Source organism: Capricornis sumatraensis, chromosome 3, assembly GCF_032405125.1.
Source record: "Capricornis sumatraensis isolate serow.1 chromosome 3, serow.2, whole genome shotgun sequence".
NCBI lineage: Eukaryota > Metazoa > Chordata > Mammalia > Artiodactyla > Bovidae > Capricornis > Capricornis sumatraensis.
The window spans coordinates 161,764,108-161,786,985 of NC_091071.1; the positions used below are offsets into that span (position 1 = coordinate 161,764,108).

Below are 22,878 nucleotides of genomic sequence, written 5' to 3' on the forward strand. Positions count from 1 at the left end.
ATACATTAAGAATCTTGAAATGTGGGGCGGGGGGTGGGGGCGGTGATCCTGGATGGTCTTGTGGGTTCTACTTCTGACCACATATGTCTTTATAAGGCAGAGGGAGATTTGATACAGGCAGAAGAGGAGAAAGCAGTGTCGCCATGGAGGCAGTGACTGGAGTGATGTGGCCACAAGCCAAGGAATGCCTGTTGTCATCACAGATTGGGAGAGGCAAGGAGTGGATTTTCCTGGAGGGCCTCCAGAGGGACCATGGAATTGCTAACACAGTGGTTTCTGCCCAGTGATGCTGATTGTGAACTTCTGACCTCCGGAACTGTGAAGAATAAATTTCTGCAGTTTCAGGTACTAAGACTGCTACCCAGCAGCTCTGAGGAAACCAAGCACTCCATCCTTGCAAATGCATGTGAGTAGGACTTACAATTATTATGCCAAACACGCCACTGGAGAATCCACATGTTAGATGGAAAAATGTCACTTACCCTGAAGCTAAGGAAATTCTTACCTGGGCAAAGAGAAGAAACTAATGTCTAAGTTGGTGACATAGAGGGAACTCTTTTCCAAATGCTCCAAGGAGAATGGAGTTGCTTAAAGATAATTTTCCAGGTGGCCTTCTCACCCAGTTAATTACTTTCATTTAATTGTTTAATTAAATAAATTAACAATTTATTTAAATTGTTAAAATAATTATTAATTTAATAACTATGCTTAAAAGCCAATAACGAAAGCAATATTTATTCATTGTTGAAAATTTATAAAATGCAAAAAATAAGAAAATCAAAAGTTTTACCTATAATCTGACTATCCAGGGATCATTTCTGTTCATATTTGAGTGTGATCCTTCTATTATGAATATTTGAATATAATTATTTTATTTTTACTTTTTTTACTAAAATAGGATCTAAAAACAATTTACAAGCAGCTTTTTAAATTTATTTAATACCTTATGAGCATTTTTCTCAGCAGGACCATTTGTACAAAAATTTTTTAATAGCCGCATGTTTTACATAGTATTGTAGAGCAAAAATATTATAATTTCTTTCAATGTAGATTATTTTCCCATTTTCACTAATATATCTTTGCTGATTTCCCAAGAGTTTTTAAAGCCAAGAAGTAAAGCAGGCAGCAACATTAAAAATTCAGAAATATAGCAAGATACCATCTTTGACATTAAACAAAGGTTAAGCTGCAATGTCAAATCTGGTTCCCTAGAGTAAAATGGTCATTTTCAGCCACAGCTCTCAGTGTGGGAGGCAGCAGGAAATAAATAGTTTGAAGGTATAAGGATCCCCAGAGAAGCCCTTAATGGGACAAATCAATCATGGGAAAGAAGAACCTCATAAAGAAGTCTGCCATTCTACTCAACAGGCATTCACGCAGAACGATAATCTCTATCCTAAACACTTTCATTAGCACAAGTAAAGACACTTTCCAGGATGAAAAGATTTTAGCCACCATATAACAAAAGTGAGCTCATGAAAGATGGACAACTTTGTTGAAGTCACCATAGTTGTCACTGGGAAGACCAAAGTACAGAACTCAAAGTCATAAGTTGGGACTTGCAGTCAAAAAGTTTACATTAAAACCATAAATGAAATATCCCTCCACACTAAGTATCACAGCAGAAGTAGCCTGTATCTTGAACATATGTAGAGAGACCAACCCTAAAACAACATACAGGGTTTTCAGCTGTTACCAGAGCTATATCCATTTTTCTTTCTGATGTGTCTGAGAGCTGAACAAGGTGGTAAGGAGAGCACCTGGGAGGTGTGTGCAGGATGAAGTAAGAAAAAGGCTGAAGAGGAGTCAGTGCCTGGTGGGGAGGAGAGTATCCTTTTGTGTTCCTGGTGCTCCTTTCCCAGTGATTCTTCTTTCTCTCCTGCATCCTTAAACTGTGTGATTATACACTAGTCTCTACTCATTGGATGCTTGTGAAGATGAAATGTGTTAATCATGAAAAGCACTCAGAACAGTGCTTGGTCCACCCAGTCATGCACAATGTGTTATTATTGTTACTGGTGCTTATATATTTAATCCAGTCTAAGGTAGCTGTTGTTTTCATGTTTTAAAAACCCAAAAGATGAACATGTATTACTGTCAATTCAGTTCAGTTCAGTCGCTCAGTCGTGTCCGACTCTTTGCGACCCCATGAATCGCAGCACGCCAGGCCTCCCTGTCCATCATCAACTCCTGGAGTTCACTCAGATTCAAGTCCATTGAGTCGGTGATGCCATCCAGCCATCTCATCCTCTGTCGGCCCCTTCTCCTCCTGCCCCCAATCCCTCCCAGCATCAGAGTCTTTTCCAATGAGTCAACTCTTCGTGTGAGGTAGCCAAAGTACTGGAGTTTCAGCTTTAGCATCATTCCCTCCAAAGAAATCCCAGGGCTGATCTCCTTCAGAATGGACTGGTTGGATCTCCTTGCAGTCCAAGGGACTCTCAAGAGTCTTCTCCAACACCACAGTTCAAAAGCATCAATTCTTCAGCGCTCAGCTTTCTTCACAGTCCAACTCTCACATCCATACATGACTACTGGAAAAACCATAGCCTTGACTAGACGGACATTAGTTGGCAAAGTAATGTCCCTGCTTTTGAATATGCTATCTAGGTTGCTGGCATCATACAATAATTAGTGGCAGCATTTTTCTTTTTTGGTGGTATAACTGGTAGGGTTTTTGACTCAATGAATTCAACATGAGACCCTCTCCTGCACATTGCATGCCGAGAGGTCTGAAATAGTGGATTTAAGCCCAAAAGAGTGTGTGCATAAAGATGGGAACACCATATCGGATTCTGCCAAAGAAAAGTCATGGAATAAATAATCTCTTCAGTCAAAAAAACCAAGTGTGATGATGTGTGTAAGTTTGTATTTCTGCATGCCTGTCTCACTCCCATCCCCATTCTCCATAACAACACCCTCAAGGCATCCATGAAGCTCCAAACCCATTTAACACAGCACCTTTTGGGTGTTGCCACTTGTGGTCCCACAGATATCCCAAATTCCATAAGCTTGAACCCATGATCACTTTTGAAACCCTGACTCTCTTTCTCTTTTCTAACCTTGACTAATGGGCTGCCAAAATTAGAAACCTGGACTAAAAAGGGGGATCCAGAGTTTCGCCAGGGAATGAAAACACCCTCCCCACCAGCAAGGTGAAAGCCTCTCAGTGCAGAAGGCCAAACCACGTGGCAGCTGATGGCCATTTATGACAGCTGGCGAGAGAAGCCCAAGAGAGTAGCCTGTACACATACTGAGGCTGATCCTATCTGCAAAGAAACATCCTCCATTAGAAACCAAGGAAATAAAACGGGCTATAACATGGAGGAAAAAGCAGCATTTACTCGGCAACCTGAGGACTCGGCCTTTATCACCAACTGCCACCACCCCTCCTGCAGAGTATATGTGCCTCCTTGCAGGTCATTATCCCTGGGTAACTTTTTGCAGTGGACAATTTTGTCCCCTCTCTAGCATCTCTTGCCTTCTTCCTTTCTTCTGGAACTTGCAGATTCAAAAGCAAATCAATGTCAATGAATCAAGTCAATTTGGATTACATTTCCTGTTATTTCAGCATGAAGCATCCAATACCATTGTTTATCTTTGTGTCTCTATGAATACACAGAACATCCTGAGGGTGTGCAATATATTCTTATGGATGAAAGAGGAAATGAGAGAAGAAAATAAGGAAGAAAGGAAGGGAGGAGGGGAGAAGGAAGGGAGGGAAGGAGAAAGTCAGAAAATTTACAAATCAACAAAAGTAAAAATTACAGAAAAATAAAAGCTTGTTGATACAAACCAACAAACTATAACCTCCTATCACCTTTTACCCTTCTCCATTTGGAGAGACAAGCAGAAGTAACTGAGCTTTGATTTGCTTACAGGGAACTATGAGAAAGAATGAAGAGAAAATAAATTAGACTTAGATAACATCCACTCTGAATATGGAGGGGAAAAAAAACCATAAAGACCAAGGGCCCAACTCTCACTTCATATATCACTATTCTTTATTTTATTCGTATTCTACCTTCGTATCTCAATCAGAAACTTATTTTGCAGAACAAAAGTCTGTATAATTGACATATTTAGGTTCCCATGTCCAAAATGACCTATACCAAAATAGGGCTACAAAATGCATTTGATGAAGATAATAATATAATCAATGTTTTTTCCTTCTGTTCATGTGTAAAGTAAGAAAATATGACTATATTTCTAATGAAATACATGACTGATCTAATAAATACAAAATATGTGTAGAAAGTAGATACATTATAATGCTAATTTTAAATATATTTAAATTCAAGTTAGGAGAGGAGCCTGGCAGGCTACAGCCCACAGGGTCACAAAGAGTTGGACACAACTGAGCAACTAAGCACAGCACAGCACAAGATAAGCAGGACAGCTCGAGGCCACTTCTCAAACTGGCCATTTCACAAGTGCACAAAATGGTAGGCGTTGAGGAAGTTGAGGACTTCCTGCCATGCCCTCAGTTCAGAAACTCCTCCCTGTCCCAGGAAACTATAAATCAATCACATTCTTTCTTAGAGCCAAGGGACTACCACTGACAATCCAGAACACAGAAATCTCAGAGAGTAAAGTAAAAACAGTCATGGTTTGTGAATCACTAATTCCAACCTAGATAGCATATTCAAAAGCAGGGACATTACTTTGCTGACTAAGGTCCGTCTAGTCAAGGCTATGGTTTTTCCTGTGGTCATGTATGGATGTGAGAGTTGGACTGTGAAGAAGGCTGAGCACCGAAGAATTGATTCTTTTGAACTGTGGTGTTGGAGAAGACTCTTGAGAGTCCCTTGGACTGCAAGGAGATCCAATCAGTCCATTCTGAAGGAGATCAGCCCTGGGATTTCTTTGGAGGGAATGATGCTGAAGCTGAAACTCCAGTACTTTGGCCACCTCATGCGAAGAGTTGACTCATTGGAAAAGACTCTGATGCTGGGAGGGATTGGGGGCAGTAGGAGAAAGGGACGACCAAGGATGAGATGGCTGGATGGCATCACGGACTCGATGGACTTGAGTCTGAGTGAACTCCGGGAGATGGTGATGAACAGGGAGGCCTGGCGTGCTGCGATTCATGGGGTCGCAAAGAGTCAGACACGACTGAGCAACTCAACTGAACTGAACTGAATTCCTTCCTGGAGACTAGTTTGTTTCTGCTCTCATAATTGAGAAAATGTCAGGCCAAGTGCCTCATTCAGGAGGAGGCAAGATTTGGAAAACATAGCATCACCTGGAGAGCAGACTCAGGTGAAATGTTGGCAGGGCCTTCGGTGAAGAATAAAGGGATGGGGCAGCTGGACAGCTACCAAGCTGTAAATGAAGTCAAGGGCACCCTCAGCATCAACAACAGGGGATGGAAAGGGAGGGAGTGGAAAGAAACATATGCTCAATCAGCTCTGTTCACTAGCAACTCCCAAAGGCCATATGTGGCTAAGAAGAGCATTCCCTCGGGAGACCATCCCTCAAGACCTAGCTCAGGACCTTGGCTCCTTCCTGAGATGCGGAACGGGTATAGAATAAGACAAACAGGTAAATCCAGAACAAAGGCAGACAGTGCATTCATGCTCAGTCACTTCAGTGATGTCTGACTCTTTGCGACCCTATGGGCAGGGTTCCTCCCTGCCATGGGATTCTCCAGGCAAGAATACTGGCATGGGTTGCCATGCCCTCCTCCAGGGGACCTTCCCGACCCAGGGATCAAACCCACGTCTCCTAAGTCTCCTGCATTGCATGTGGTTTCTTTACCCACTGAGCCATCTGGGAAACCCAAAGGCAGACAGATCCAGACTCAAACAGGAGCCCTATGTAAATAACTTTTAATTTTCCTGCTTTTCCTTCTTGCATCTTTTCCCATATATCTTCTCTTGGTATTTCTCTTCCATGCTATTTCCTTTGTTAGAAATGACCACCAATCACATACTTTATAAAACATTTTAAATAAAAGATAAATGTTATTAGATGTGCTAAACTGCCCCCATTTCCCCACATCTCCCACTTCCTCACTGCATCTCCATTCACTTAGTTGCTATGATCACTCCCTTCTCTGTGGTTCAGGTCTTCAAGCACAAAGCACGTCCAATCACCACTTTCATGTAAATTACCTGGTCTATTCTAAAGTGCATGCTCCTGCTCCCCACCAGTAAGCTGAGTGCCCAAATCAAACTCTTTGGAAAGATGGTTCAGAGATCTACTATCCAGGGGTTTCTGACATACTCATAAGTATTGGAAGCACTCGCAATTTATTCGGGCATTCATCTTATTCCTTCTGCTTGACTATAAATTGCTTTGTGCAAGTTAATAATTTAAATGTGTGTGAGAGTGCTCAGTCATTCAGTCATGTGACCCCATGGACTATAGTCCACCAGGCTCCTCTATCCATGGGATTTTCCAGGCAAGAATGCTGGAGTGGGTTGACATTCCCTCCTCCAGGGAATCTTCCTGGACCCAGGGATCAGGAAGGCAGATTTGCAGACGGATTCTTTATCCCTGAGCCACCTACTCACTCACAACACCTACTTTGACTCCTTTCTCCACAATTCCACGCACACAGTAGGTTTCCAATACTTTTAATTAAATAAATGTTTGCTAACAAGCCAAAGCCATCTAGGATCCCCCTGTTTAGACAGGCAAAGGCAGGCAAGATAAGCCATTGTCTCCGCTGCAAAATCAGACACAAGCATCTGACACTCGGAACAGCTCCAACAAGCATCTTAATGGTATGCAGTGGATCGTACAGTTAAATAACTCCACTCCAGAAAGAAAAAAAAAAGTGGCAGCAAGGGAGGAGAATATACAAAGACCCAGCTGCCCGCAACATGAATAGCCTGGCAGGGTCATCCCGCCAAGGACCCACGGAGAATACAGATCAGAGGGAAATGGGAAATCTGAGAAGAGCCAGGGCCTTGACCTCGCTCACCAGAATCCCTCTGCAACTCCCCTTTCCTTTGCTTCCTCCTGCCTCTGTCCCTCCCCAAACCTAAAGTTATGCAGGCACAACTTGAGATCTGTGAGGCAAAAAGAACCAGCACTGTGTGGAGGAAGGAGGGTCCCGGCTCTGCAGCTGGGCCCTGGCTACATTGTGCTCATTATGCCTGGCAGGCCGGAGCCCGGGAGGGAGATCCTTCTGCAGCTGGCATTTTGGGAGCTAAGTTAGTCGCAAGAATCAGAGAGGAAACACTACACTTTGTTCCCTGGATGATCTGGAAAATAAAAAAAAAATAATGAGGGAGGTCTGAAGATTTTAAATCAAACTTTCAAGGCTCAAAAATCTAACTTTGTTTTGTTGTTTTGGAACCAAAGACTATGACTCTGAACACAAAGGTGACATTGTCCCTGAGAATGAAAGGCTGAGACTCCAGTATATTTGCAGCTAAAATTTAAATATGTAAAGTGAATTCAAGTGCGCAGTCTAAAGAAGGATACATTAGAGGTTTTCATCCTTGAAACAGAATAAAAAAGCTGGAAAATACCTCAAGAGGTGTTGACCCAGATGCCCGATTCTAGGATTATGATTATCTGCACCTGGAATCTCCTCTTCAAGATTTCTAGGGCTGGAGAGGTCATAAATTTTTTATAGCCCAGTGGAACGTGGTTTTCACCTTGAATGCATAAGTTCTTCCCTGCATCCAGCTGAAATCACTGCTGACTTCTCTTTGTCTAAATAGCCCCATAGACCAATGCCTGGGCAATGCTCACTCTCTTTGACATGCTCTTCTCAATCCCTTCTGTGTCTTTTTCAACATCCCTCTAGAAGTAAAATAAATGAACATGATCTAAAGAATGCATAGAAAGAAAAATTACTCCGTGAATCTGGAACCCTATATTTCTTACTAGAAATGTTATATTATCCTAGCAATTATTCCTCTTTCTCCCTCCCCCACCACCACATACACACACACACACACACACACACACACACACACATATTCCTCTTTTGTATCTGGGACTGCATTGTTAGGTCTTTTTATTCTGTAGCTGCATTTTCCCTTCCATTTAAACATGCCCTGCAGACTTTACCAAACTCCTCCTTATACTTGTTCCTACTGATTTCATCATGCTTTTGAGGGACCACTATCCCCAACAGGAACAGAATTCAAAAAGACTTCAGGAAATCTCTAAAGGAAATATAACCTAATTTGATTTCTTATCACTTTACAATTTAATGAGTAGTTTTAAAATTCCTTCACATCATCAGTTCACCAAAAGCAGTGTATACAAGGGGACCAAAGGCAGTTCTGTGGGGCCACTCTCCCCTGCTGAAGCAGGGCCACTGGCCACTGCTTTTGAGAAGCTCGATGCTCACCTTAGCAGAGTTATCATTTAAATTTTTTTTTTCCCAAATGGAGTCATTTAACTCATTTGCCTGAATCCCTCTGCTACTTCTTCCTAGAAATTAAAACCAAATCTAAACTCCTTGCCATAGTATCAAAGCTCCCTATACCTGGACCCCCACAAGACTCCACTACAAACCACAACTCTGTCACGTTCCCACATTCACCAGCCCATTCTTTTCTGTGTAAAATGCACAAGACCAGGAATTAGCTCTCCTTCTTCCTCTGCCTAGCAGATACTTCCACAAGTTCTTCACAGACTGACATTCTCATCAGCCAATGTTTGTTCGTCTGTACTGTTTCCTCTCTCCTCCTCCAAGGAACAGTTAAGCCCCATAAAGATGCTGGAGTTGGGTAGGGGCTCCATTGCCAGGCAGACACTGAGCACACCCAGAGTATTTGTGCGATGAATGGACATGTGTGAGGTTTTGTGCAAATACCATCACTCAGGCTTACTCCAATCTGACCACAACTATGCAAGCACTGGGGAGGGGATGGAATATTTTGGTGAGAAAGATCAATGGATCTTTGCTTCCCTAACCCAGAAAGCAATAAGGGAAAGAGTGTACTACGAGGTTATAAAAGAAATCCACAAGCAAACATGCATTTTCCTGCCCCTTAATTTACTTTCAGGACTCAAAACAAATTTCTGATGACAAAATATGCATGAGATATTTTCTTTGTTACCTCTAAAGCGATGACTATATTCATCAACACATGTAAAAAAGAATACTATGTGAGAAAGAAACCAACAACTTACCAAAATTATGTATTTCATTTCTATTTCTCTTTCCAAGTCAGCATTATGGTTTACATAAATGAAAAACACTTTTTAAATGGATTCTGAGGCATGAATACTAGAATAAATTTTAAGAGCTACAGCAAAACTAAAATGTAAATTTACCCCCAAAGGATTCAGATAGTACAACTATTGAGAAACTTGTTCTGTTCTTTGGTCTTTAAGATATTATCTTAAGATATTATCTTATTTAAGGAATTATCTTTCAGGACATAATTTTTCTTGTCAAACCCAGCGTTCCATAGGGCTACAGAAAATATGGGGCAATTACTATTTCATTCACACATGGTATAACTCATGTCTTTAGTGTGTTCCACCATATGATGAAGAGTGTTATATCACCAAGAAACATAAAGTGGGGTATAAATTCATACTACCATCACTCAGTGAGCTTATTCTGGTAGTCGTCTGACATCTTCACTCTTTACAAAAGTTATCACTATGAAACAAGTGCCTTAAGGCTGTGCATCCTGCTGTCTGCCCCACCAACAGGTTCCCTGCTGCCCATGAGCCCCCTACCTTGCAGCCACTCTGAGTCCTGGTCTTCATCAGGGGCGTGGTCGTGCACAGCTCGATGGCCTCTGGCTCATGGAAGATGACTGCTGGCAGAGGTTCCTTTTTCAGTGTTAGGACATTCAACTTAGACTTCAGCATGGTCTGAAAGTGCTGAAAAGCAGGACAAACAAAAAAGCCAAACAGAGTGAAATAATTTGGAATTGTACAAGGTGCCATTGCACAGCAAACTCAGGAGCAAACTTTTTGTTCTATTAATTCTATTTTTACTAGGGCAGGCCAAAAGGTTTGAGTAAAATGGGAAGAAAAATCTGTCAGGATACTACCAAAATGAAACTATGGGAGACAGCCAATACCCACTCCTATGCCATGAAAACGTGGGGCAGTGGCAGCCTCACCAGAACTTTAATCTCAGAGGTTCTTCCAAAGTGATACGTATGGATGAGATTCTAGATATGTAATCCATGCTAAAATCAGCTAAATAAGTGAAGATGTTACAGGAGCTATCTGAAGGAAAGTCTAGAGATAATGAAAAAGAACTGATGAAAAACACACGTACTTGACTTTTGTTGTCTGCCTTTTTCATTTGCGTCATGCCTTGGCTGTAGAACTTTAGAAAATTAGCTGCTTCTCAACAGACCATTTTATCTGCTGTCTAGGCCAGGACTCTAAGTAAACATCTAGTCTACATTCAGTTCTTATTGGCATTAACTTTGAAATATACCCAGAATCTAACCACATTTAATCACCATTGTTTTTCTATACGTACAGTTCAGGCACTATCTTTGTTTGGTCTATTAACAGCAGCTTCCAATCTAGTCACACAGCAGCCTAAGGGAATCCTTCTAAAATCTAATCAGCTGTCACCCTTCTGCCAAAGATCCCCAAGTCTTCCCCTCTTCTCATCAAAAAATTCTAAGTCCTTACTCTGGCCTTCAAGCCCACGCATGCTTCAGGGACCCGAAGCAGCTCTAATCTCATTTCCTACCCATTATCTTCTCATTTACTTGAGCCCAGTAAATGATGAATGACAAATTCATGTTAATAATTTGAAAGTTAATTTTTCTTTAAACTTAGAACACCATTAAACAGCAAGCTTTAAAAAGAAAAACCACCATAATTATTCCAAAGAGAGATTCATGGAAGAAAAGAAAAAAAGCTTTATTTTTAGTACTTTTAATGGCACTTGTTTCTACTTTTTGAATGGAGGACATTGATTTTCATTTTGCACTGGGCCCCACAGATTATGGAGCTAAGCTTGGTACACATAAATCCTCATAACTATTTCCTCCCCCTGCTTTATTATTATCACTACTTATCATCACTATGAAATGTGTTTTATTACCATCTACTAGACTACTACTCGGAGAAGGCAATGGCACCCCACTCCAGTACTCTTGCTTGGAAAATCCCATGGACGGAGGAGCCTGGTGGGCTGCAGTCCATGGGGTCATGAAGTCGGACACGACTGAGCAACTTCACTTTCACTTTTCAGTCTCATGCATTGGAGAAGGAAATGGCAACCCACTCTAGTGTTCTTGCCTGGAGAATCCCAGGGACAGAAGAGCCTGGTAGGCTGCCATCTCTGGGGTCGCACAGGGTCGGACATGACTGAAGCGACTTAGCAGCAGCAGACTACTACAACTACCCTCTACTACTATTCTATCACCATCCACTAGAATATAAGCACCATATAAGTAGAAACTGTTTTAATTAATGAAGTCTCCCAAGTACCTAAAACATCAATTGAAACATAACAGCTGTCCTACAAGTATGTGTGGAAGGTAACTCAGATAATAAAATGGAAAAAAAAAAAATCACAGCTCAAATATAAAAATAATTATCTCTACCAGGGATCATGGAATACACCAGCTCACAACTTCATCCAACTTGACATTTCTGAATATGTTATGGACTGTGAAATAAACACAGGACTGAAAGAAATGAATACACAAGTTGTTGTTATTGTTATTTAGTTGTTAAGCCACGTCCAACGACTCTTTCTGCAACCCCAGGTACTGTAGCCCACCAGGCTCCTCTGTGGGATTTCCCAGGCAAGAATACTGGAGTGGGTTGCCATTTCCTTCCCCAGAGGATCTTCCTGACCCAGGGATCAAACCCACATCTCCTGCATTAGCAGGCAGATTCTTTACCACTGAGCCACCAGGGAAGCCTGAATATACAAGTACAGTCACCTAAATATAAATTGCCAAAAACATTTTTCATACAATTCAATATAAAGTAAGTAGAAGTTTTAGAATCTGTATCAGAACAAGGCCTTCATTTTAAAATGAAAAAGAGACTCTCACTCAATTTTCCCAAGGAGTATTGATGTCCAGTTTTTTAAATGTAAGGCTATCTTCCTGATAACTGCATAAATCACAAATCTTTGTATTAATCTGAAGTTTCCATCTTTGCTCCTAATTGATTCCCAAGCGATAGAGGGTGTGGATTTGGGGTTGCAAGGTGGTCTGGGAAGAGAAACATAGATCACTGAGAGTGACAGCTCAAGTTGGTTTGCCCCTGTGGACACCTAACTGGAGCTACAGGATGAAGACTGTAAAGGGAGGGGGGCTCAGAAGACGAGATAATGAGCAAGTGCGGACACTCTACCCCGGCCACCATTTTGCTGGGGCTCCATGAGAGGTACAAGAAGCTGCAGCTCAACTCAGCTTGACTTCTGACACACAGGAAGGTCCTGAAGATGGCACTAATGGCCCTATTCTTATGAGGGCTGGACAACCACACTGCACAGAAGTTCTGAGACTGTCTTTCTTTCCCCACTGTCATTACTATCAGAACCAAATGGTTCAATCACTAGGCACAAGAGAGACTGGAAGTCACAGTTACATGTACATCTCCCTTGATTACTTGCCTGGGAGCCAAGCAGAGGAAATAACATTTAAAAAAAATAATAAGAAGAAACTTTCAAATGTGAATAGAAAAATAATGGAGTTCAAATTCCAAAAGCAACACAATGTTGTTGTATAATCTCCACCATCCACCTTTACTTAATACTCCCACTCAGCCAGCACTGAGAGGCATAGCTGGAACAGAAATAAAATGACAGCCTCTTCTTGAAAGGTTTTTCACAATCAGTAGAGGCTGTTAAATGACAACTACAATTCTACATGAGAAGTTCCTTAGAAGAGCTAAAGAAAAAGGTTAAGACAATATTTGAAAGTAAAACAGAGAAAATGATTCTTTTTTTTTTTTAGTGTTTTTTGTTTGTTTTTTTTTTTACTTTGATGGCATTGTCTTTTGTGTCCACTGTGAAAGGATGAAGGTAAAGAGAGAAATAAAATCTGGATTACATGATGAATCATTCAGTCTACCACTTTTACAGAAAATTAACATTTGTATATAATTCTGAGTCTGTCTTGTAAACTTTCACCTGTAGAAATGTGATAGCTAAAGATGCTTCTGATAAGAACACTCTTCTGCCCCTCCCTTGGGAAAAACTCCACAACTATATGCTGCTTTGTGAAATGGGGCTGCCAATCACAATCCCCCACCCCCTAACATTGAGAAAGAATATGTAACACAGGTTGACTATCTGAGTACCCCATGTCCCTGGCCAAAGGCATTGGTTAAGAGGAAACTCAAGACTGGCTAAACAGAATCTTCTGGAAGGTTGATATGTAGGGCTGCTAAACTGGAGTAAAGAGTGTCCATCAGCAGATGAATGGATAAGAAAGCTCTGGTACATGTACACAATGGAGTATTACTCAGCCGTTAAAAAGAATTCATTTGAATCAGTTCTGATGAGATGGATGAAACTGGAGCCGATTATACAGAGTGAAGTAAGCCAGAAAGAAAAACACCAATACAGTATACTAACACATATATATGGAATTTAGAAAGATGGCAATGACGACCCTGTATGCAAGACAGGAAAAAAGACACAGCTGTGTATAATGGACTTTTGGACTCAGAGAGAGAGGGAGAGGGCGGGATGATTTGGGAGAATGGCATTCTACCATGTATACTATCATGTAAGAATTGAATCGCCAGTCTATGTCTGACGCAGGATACAGCATGCTTGGGGCTGGTGCATGGGGATCACCCACAGAGATGTTATGGGGAGGGAGGTGGGAGGGGGTTTCATGTTTTGGAACACATGTAAGAATTAAAGATTTTAAAATTTAATAAAAAAAAATAAAATAAAAATAAAAATTAAAAAAAAAAAAAAAAACCTGATTTAAAAAAAAAAAAAAAAAAAAAGAGTGGAGAACTGCAGCTGACCTTCTTTCCTCCCAAGGTCAGTCTGTGAATGATAATACCACACAGAGACAAGGAAAACCCAGAAATGGAGAGTCACAGAATTGACAAGGCTGAGCCCCTGGATCCAGCTGCATCTAGACTCGGATCTAGTGACGGACTTACTGACAGTGTAAACCAAAACACTGCCTTTTATGCTTAAATGAGTTTGAGTTATGTGTCTGATCCCCAGAACTCAAAGAGTCTCGGCAATAAAAGTTACTTTTTAATAAAAAATCATCTGCAAAAATAAAAAGGAGATAAGAAAATTTAAAAAGGACTTCATAAATGTTAATCTGCATAAATAATTAGCAACATTATCTCTTAAAATATAATGAATCTTGCAGTTAGTTATTGCAAGACTGAGCCTTAATGATCAAGCACTGATAACAACCCAAAGAAGGTATTATAGTCCTCAGGTTATTCATGTCTAAGATAAAGCCCTTTGAGCTTCCAAAATAACATGAATCCCAACTGTCAAGAGACAGAGAAATACTGTGTGTGCAGTGATATCCAGTTATTGCTGGGTAGAAAAGACCCATGTGCCATCACTAGCTCTGGTAGAACTGTATGACCTTGTACCTCCTGGGCCTCAGTTTTATCATTTTTTAACTTTAAAAAGCTTGCTATAAGTCAAATATGATATCACTTGTTCTTTGCATAGACAAACAACTATAATAAAGATAATGCAACCTCAAATAACATAATCCAGTAGCATCATAAAAAGGCAACACAAGAGCAATCTAATAGAGTGGTTCAGAAAAGCTATGGTTCCCACATGACGGATGCACAAGGTTCCATGAAGAAAATGTGTTATTCATCCTTAAAGAAGGAAAGTGAACAGTGTTGTAGAAAATTAGGGCACTGCCCAGGACAAACTCAACAAAGCTCTGCTTTCCACATTTGGTGCTTTATGTGGGATCCTAAAATAGAGCCTCTAAATCAAGCCCCATTATGCAGATGGGGTAATCGCCATGCCCTGTATAATTTTACAGTTGGTGATTCCTACTCCTATTCAGACATTAATCTCTGGCAGTTTAGCAGGCAGGGATTTACATATTTTACCAATTCAAATCCAGGGTATCTCACCTTTGTATTGATTCTGTATCCAAAATACAAAACTTCTTTGGAAGGCAAATCCTGCCTTTTCATTTTTCTAAGATAACTGGAACACTGTCTTCACTCAAATTAGAGGGAAGACATTAAAGGTTTTAATCCCTGGTTCATCTTTGCATTTTGAAGGCTAACTACAATGGTCAGTTTTAACTTGCAAATTACTGACTCAGTAATTCCCCAATCAAGCTTCAAAAATATTGCAAATGTTCTCAAGAAAACCACAAGTAACAAGTGGGTGAATGGAATTAATGGAAAAACTCAATAAACCAAACAAATGTTAATTCGTACAAGTATACAAAAATCAGTAGGGCTTTAACATTCCACACATAATCAAATTTCATCATTTCATTTTAATACTTTAGGGTTCTGTAAGAATTATTGGAACTCATTTGTAGTGTCCTTACACTGTATACCACTTGTCTCAAAAAAAAAAAAAAAAGTGTAGCCAGGCCCCACATATGAATTATGGAAAAAGTGAAATAATCTTTTGTGTCCTTTAATAAGATCTAATGGAAAGTTATGACCAACCTATACAGCATATTAAAAAGCAGAGACATTACTTTGCCAACAAAGGTCCGTCTAGTCAAGGCTATGGTTTTTCCAGTAGTCATGTATGGATGTGAGTTGGACTAAGAAAGCTGAGCACCAAAGAATTGATGCTTTTGAACTGTGGTGCTGGGGAAGAAGACTCTTGAGAGTCCCTTAGACTGCAAGGAGATCCAACCAGTCCATTCTGAAGGAGATCAGCCCTGGGATTTCTTTGGAAGGAATGATGCTAAAGCTGAAACTCCAGTACTTTGGCCACCTCATGCGAAGAGTTGACTCATTTGAAAAGACCCTGACGCTGGGAGGGATTGAGGGCAGGAGGAGAAGGGGACGACAGAGGATGAGATGGCTGGATGGCATCACCGCCTCGATGGACATGAGTTTGGATAAACTCCAGGAGTTGGTGATGGACAGGGAAGCCTGGTGTGCTGCGATTCATGGGGTTGCAAAGGGTCGGACACGACTGAGCGACCGAACTGAACTGAACTGAATAATCTTTCATTTATTTTTAATGTATATTCTTAGATTTCTGCTTTTAAATATTTATTCTAGCACTTTCACCAAAAAAACCCCCACAAATGTAAGAAAAATATTTTGTTAGATAAACAGCAAATGATTTGTTAGATGATTAAGAGATAATATGAGTGAATAAAAGTTAATTTTACTTAAATTCAACTTTCATTTAAACACATTTTAGTGCAAAGATCTTGTTAATCTATTATTTTTTGTTCTTTTTAAAAGTAAAGCAGGATTGGAAAATCTCATCAAACATAATAGGCATACACAAAATTGTTTTACTTCAAGAATTAATTTTTAATGCAATCTGTGTTAATCTGGTATTTTAAGAAAAGAAAGACATACATCAATTTGGCATGAACTTTCTCACTGCAAATTTTCCTGGTGACTGCCATATTCAAAAAATATTACAGCTTAAAGGCCTCCATTCAGCTATTCATGAATTTGTCTGTCTCTATTAAAGTGATAGCTATTATTAAACTAACTGAAAATACTCATGTTCACACACCCATATTTATTCATGCAGTTTTTAATTATGGAAGCATTTCTTTTACACATCACAGATTTTCTCAAGAGATTATGTGGGAGAAACATAAAAATAACTTCATGCTCCAGAGTATGCAGAAAGTCCCCAAAGCTTCTGAAAGACTTAACTCAGGGGAGTGTGTGTATGTGAATTCACTTATTTACTTTGTTATTGATCTGAAATACATACACACAAATACATATGTGCTGTATCCCTAGCTTAAGTAGTTTCTGCAATTTTCTAAATTATTTTTCTGTATGTAAACAGTTAAACAATTTACTGTTGAACACAGGTTGCAAGCTCACAGCTCAAAGGCATGCTTGGCCTATAAATAAGCTTTGTTTGATTCACAGACTGTTTTATGATTAAAATTTGAAGTAGTATTCAAAAATTGAGCTATATATGATGAAAATTTGCATTTCTGCTTCTCTTAAAAGATCAGAAGATCAACAAAAGCAACTTGCATTCCTTCAGGGCAACAATTAACTCCAGCTGGTTGTTGCAAATGCCCTTATTTACTCAAGCATTTTCCTCTACAATTCACCATGTTCCCTCTTCCCCTAGTACCAGCTTTCTCTTCTATACTAAATACCAGTGACTATTTCTGCCTTACCAACTTCACTCCTACATTTGACTTGTGTGTATGTGCTCAGTCATGTCCGACTCTTTGCGACTCCATGGACTGTAACCTGCCAGGCTTCTCTGTCCATGGAGTTTTCCAGGCAAAAATACTGGAGTGGGTTGCCATTTCCTACTCCAGGACATTTGACTTGCTTGACCCTTCTAGACATTTGAATTTGCAAACCCTGATGGGAAAATGACAAATGCTAGGAGCATAAAACAAAAATTCCACCCACTCAAGAAAAAAATTAAAGTATAGCTGAATTAACTCTTCCCTAGTAGCTCAGACAATAAAGCATCTGCCTGCAATGCAGGAGACCCAAGTTCGATCCCTGGGTCAGGAAGAAGCCCTGGAGAAGGAAATGGCAACCCACTCCAGTATCCTTGCCTGGAAAATCCCATGGACAGAAGAGCCTGGCAGGCTGTTCAGACCATGGGGTCAAGAGAGTCAGACATGACTGAGCGACTAACACACACACACACATACTTAAGTTAGGAATACTGAACTAACAGAGTGTAAGTATGTGACAGAGAGAAGTAATAATATAAATGAGTTAAACTGTCTGTCTGTGACATAAACAAATGGAGAGATATCCCATGTTCCTGGACAGGAAGAATTAATATTGTGAAAATGACTATACTACCAAATGCAATCTACAGATTCAATGCAATCCCTATCAAATTACCAATGGCATTTTTCATAGAACTAGAACAAAAAATTTCACAATTCATGTGAAAACACAGAAGACCCTGAATAGCCAAAGCAGTTTTAAGAAAGAAGAATGGAGCTGGAGGAATAAACCTTCCTGACTTCAGACTATACTTTAAAATTATGGTCATCGAGATAGAATGGTACTGGCACAAAAACAGAAATATAGACCAATGGAACAAGATAGAGATCCCAGAGAAAAACCCACATACCCATGGGTACCTTATTTTGGACAAAGGAGGCAAGAATACACAATGGGCAAAGATAGCCTCCTTAATAAGTGGTTCTGGGAAAACTGAATAGCTACACGCAAAAGAATGAAATTAGAACACTTCCTAATGCCATATACAAAGACAAACTCAAAATGGATTGAAGACCTAAATGTAAGACCAGAAACTATAAAACTCTTAGAGGAAAACATAGACAGAACGTTCAATGACATAAATCAAAGCAAGATCCTCTTTGACAGACCTACTAGAAAAATGGAAATAAAAATAAACAAGGGGGACCTAATCAAACTTAAAAGCTTTTGCACAGCAAAGGAAGCTACAAACAAGGTGAAAAGACAACCCTCAGAATGGGAGAAAAGAATAGCAAATGAAACAACTGACAAAGAATTAATTTCCAAAATATACAAGCAGCTCATACCACTCAATATCAGAAAAACAAACAACCCAGTCAAAAAGTGGGAAAAAGATCTAAACAGACATTTCTCCAAAGAAGACATACAGATGGCTAACAAACACATGAAAAGATGTTCAATATTGCTCATTATTAGAGAAATGCAAATCAAAATTACAATGAGATACCACCTCACACCAGTCAGAATGGCCATCATCAAAAAGTCTACAAACAATAAATGCTGGAGAAGGTGTGGAGAAAAGCAAACTGTCTAGGATTGCTGGTGGGAATGTAAATTGATACAGCCACTATGGAAGATGGTATGGAGATTCCTTAAAAAGCTAGGAATGAAATCATCATATCACCCAGCAATCCCACTCCCAGGCATATTACCCTGAAGAAATCAAAATTGAAAAAGACTCATCTATCCCAATGCTCATTGTAGCACTATTTACAATAGCTAGAACACGGAAGCAACCTAGATGTCCATCGACAGATAAATGGATAAAGAAGCTGTGGTACATACAGTGTAATACTACTCAGCCATAAAAAGGAACACATTTAAGTCAGTTTTAATGAGGTGGACAAACCTAGAGCCTATTATACAGAGTGAAGTAAGTCAGAAAGAGAAATATAAATATTGTACACTGACACAAATCCATGAAATCTAGAAAGATCGTACTGATGAATTAATTTTCAGGGTGCAATGGAGAAACAGGCATAGAGAACAGACTTATGGACATAGGGAGGAGAGGAGGAGGGAAAGGGTGAGATGTATGGAGAGAGTAAAATGCAAATACAATCTAGAAGGGTGGGATGGGGAGGGAGATAGGAGGGAGGTCCCGGAGGGAGGGGACATGGGTGTACCTATGGATGATTCTTGCTGATGTATGGCAGAAAACCACAAAATTCTATAAAGCAACTATCCTTCGATTAAAAAAAATAAAAAATAAAAATAAAATTGTCTGGTCATTCCAAATAATAAGTATGACACAAGAATAAGCATTTAGAAATCTCTTCTTCTTTAAGTTATTCCCATAAATATGGTGGTATGAATATGTTATTGCACTAAATTCAATTAAAGTGCTAAAGAACAATACTTTTACTTCATTTGCAATCAAGTAACAGGAATCAAATAGACTATGCCACTAAAAACAACCAAATAAACTAGGAAAAAAATATGAAACAGTTTGTGAGACACTGGATATCTGGCTATAGAGGACAGTGATCCCTGAAAGATGTGAAACAAATAAGATACATTATACAATTGTCCAGCTTACCACCTTTAGGAGTTTGCAGGCTGCCAGGCAGGGAGGAGGAAAACAGGGCCCAGCAGAGTCCCTGAGAAGTTGACACAGATGTAAGTTCAAGGAGACAAAAAAAAAAAAAAAAAAGGAAATATCTTCTTCACACAGAGATAACTCTGGAAATCTGCAGAGCATCCCCTTAAATAGTTAAGTATTAATCAGAATATATATGAAAGGAAAGTAACGAAAGGAAATAAATCTCTGGAAAGAACTAGAGATTAACATGCTGGTGCTCACACAGTTAGCAATATTGTCTGTTTCCACACATGAATGGAAAAACTTGTGAGTCACAGGGCAGCAGATAGAGTACTCAATGTCTAATCTCAGTGGTAGGAAATAATCAGCACTAGATTCCACCGTAAATCTTTAAAAGATGATCCAAAACAATCAAAGTACTTCAGAGTGATTTAACTGAATTCCAGAAAAATAGCTGAAAAATATTTATAGGAATACAAAAATATCCAGCAACCAACAAGGCAAAATTCAAAATGTCTAACACCCAAACAAAAATCACCAGGTATACAAAAAGGCAGGAAAACAGAACCCATAATAGAGACAAATAAATTAATTAAAATAAACCAAAAATGGCACAGATGTTATAGTGATCAGATAAAGACATTAAACCTGTATATTAAATATTCTAAAAGTTAAGTAGAGATAAAGATATAAAAAATCCAAATTATTCACTGCCAGTGAGCCTTTTCTATAAGAAATGTTAAAGAAAGTCAAGCAAAAGAAAAGATGAAACTATAGATCTAAAAAGGAAATGAATGCACAGAAGAGGGTAACTATATGGAGAAATAAGTTTCTTTCTTACAATTTAGAATTCATTCAAAGATAATTGATCATTTAATTAAATATGTAATATTATAAACATTTGTTATATATATCCATTATATTATATAATAGATATATAATATTTTAATCAATTTAATTAAAAATAATAGCAATGTGGAATGGGATTTCATTATACATAAGAGTAAGATGTATTGCCACACTAGTACAAAGGTCGAAAAAGTAAAATGGAAGTATACTATTTAAGGATCCAACAGTATATATGACATGGTTTAACATCATTTGAAGGTAGGTTGTGGTAAGTTAAATATGTGTCCTATAAGCCATAAAGCAATGAGTAAAATAAACAGCCAAAGAGTTATATATAATAATAAAGAAGATAAACCATATAAAAGAAAGCATAAATAGAGAGAAGAGTTAGATAAGACAAATAGAAAAAGATAAGACAAAATAGATAATAAAAAAAGATAAGACAAATAGAAAACAAATAACATGATAGGTTTAAAATTAAACAATTACATAAAATGTAAATCTTCTAAATACTCCAAATAAAAGATATAGCTCGTTCAGTCACTAAGTCTTCTCCAGGTCTTTGCCACCCCATGGACTGTAGCACACCAGGCTCCTCTGTCCTCCACTGTCTCCCAGAGCATGCTCCAACTCATGTCCATAGAGTCAGCGATGTCATCCAACCATCTCATCCTCTGCCGTCCCCTTCTCCTTTTGCCTTCAATCTTTCCCAGCATTAGGGACTGTTCCAATTAGTTGGCTCTTTGCATCAGGTGACCATCAACCTAATAGGCTGAACTGCTTTCTCATTTTTGCCTGTTTTGGGCTTGCTTTTCAGGGAACTTTAGGTTACTGAGTTTTCTTTTAGGCCTTTAAGTCTATAGCAGTTCAGTTCAGTTCACTCACTCAGTCGTGTCTGACTCTTTGCGACCCCATGGATCTCAGCACACCAGGCTTTAGGAAGTCCAACACCTACTCCCGGAGTTGCCCAAACTCATGTCTATCAAGTCAGTGATGCCATCCAACCATCTCATCTTCTTTTGTCCCTTTTTTCTCTTGCCTTCAATCTTTCCCAGTACATATATATATATATATGATAGTGAGATTAAATAAAAAGACCCAACCCTATTGCTGCCTATAAGAAATTCACTCTAAATATAAAGAAGCAAATAAAAACCATAGACCACAAGGATATAAACCACAAATATGGTCAGTAATTTCAATATAGATAAAAAACACAAATCTGATTGGTAATTTCAATACCTCTCCCTCCAAAATTGATAGAATGAGTAGAAAGAAAACCTGTAAAGATATAGTTTTGAATAACAGATCAACGAACCTGACATAATTAATAATTATAAACCACTTCACCAAAAAACAATGTAATCCAAGTGTACATTAAACATTTACCAAGGCAGGCAAAATTCTGAACTACAAAATAAAAACTCTGCAAATTTAGAATTCAAGTTATACCAAGAAATAACAGGAAAATCTCTGTACATTTTCCAAATATATGGAAACTAAATATTATAGTTCTAAATAATTCATGGATGAAAGAATAAATCAAAAGGCCAAGTAGAAATTATTTTGAACTGAATGAAAATGAAAATATATCAAAAATACTGGGATGCCACTAAAATAGTCCTTAAGAGAAATTTTATAGCACAAATGTCCATACTAGAAATATTAGAAATAGTAATAGATTAGAAATGCAAAAGAAAGTTTTCTATTCAATAAATTCATCTTCAACCTTAAGAGAAAAAAAAGGAAGAAATGAAAACCAAAAGTGAATTGAAAAAATAATAATAAAGATCAGAGGAAAAATCAATGAAATATAACACAGAAAATCAACATAGTCAAGACGATAGCCTGTCTTCATGTTCCCTTATTCTTCTGCTGGCTGTGTTGAGTCTACTGATGAGCTCGTTAAAGGCCCTCTTCAAGTCTCTCATTATGTTGCTGTTTTTGTTCCTGTCCTTGTTTTCCTTAACAATTCCATCTGATTCTTCCTTACAGTTTCTCTTTGCTGAAATTCCCCATACATTCTTGTGTGTTCTTCACTTTTCTCTCTAGAGCCTGCAGTATACTAATCAGAGATTTTTTTAATTTTCCAAGAAGAAGCTCCAAAGCAGGTCAGAAAGCTGTAGTGGATGGGATCAGCAGCAGACCACCAAAAGGTGACTGTGACCCTTTTTTGA

General features: G+C 38.9%; 1 protein-coding gene across 1 annotated transcript in view; it reads right to left on the reverse strand.

Annotated features, from left to right (window-relative positions):
- Nucleotides 1–22,878, reverse strand: part of PID1 (phosphotyrosine interaction domain containing 1) — a 273,957-nt gene that overhangs the window by 139,842 nt on the left and 111,237 nt on the right. Inside the window, exon 2 of the mRNA XM_068968029.1 lies at nt 9,661–9,807. Coding sequence (XP_068824130.1) covers nt 9,661–9,807 — 147 coding nt within the window. The remainder of the gene's footprint in view (nt 1–9,660; nt 9,808–22,878) is intronic.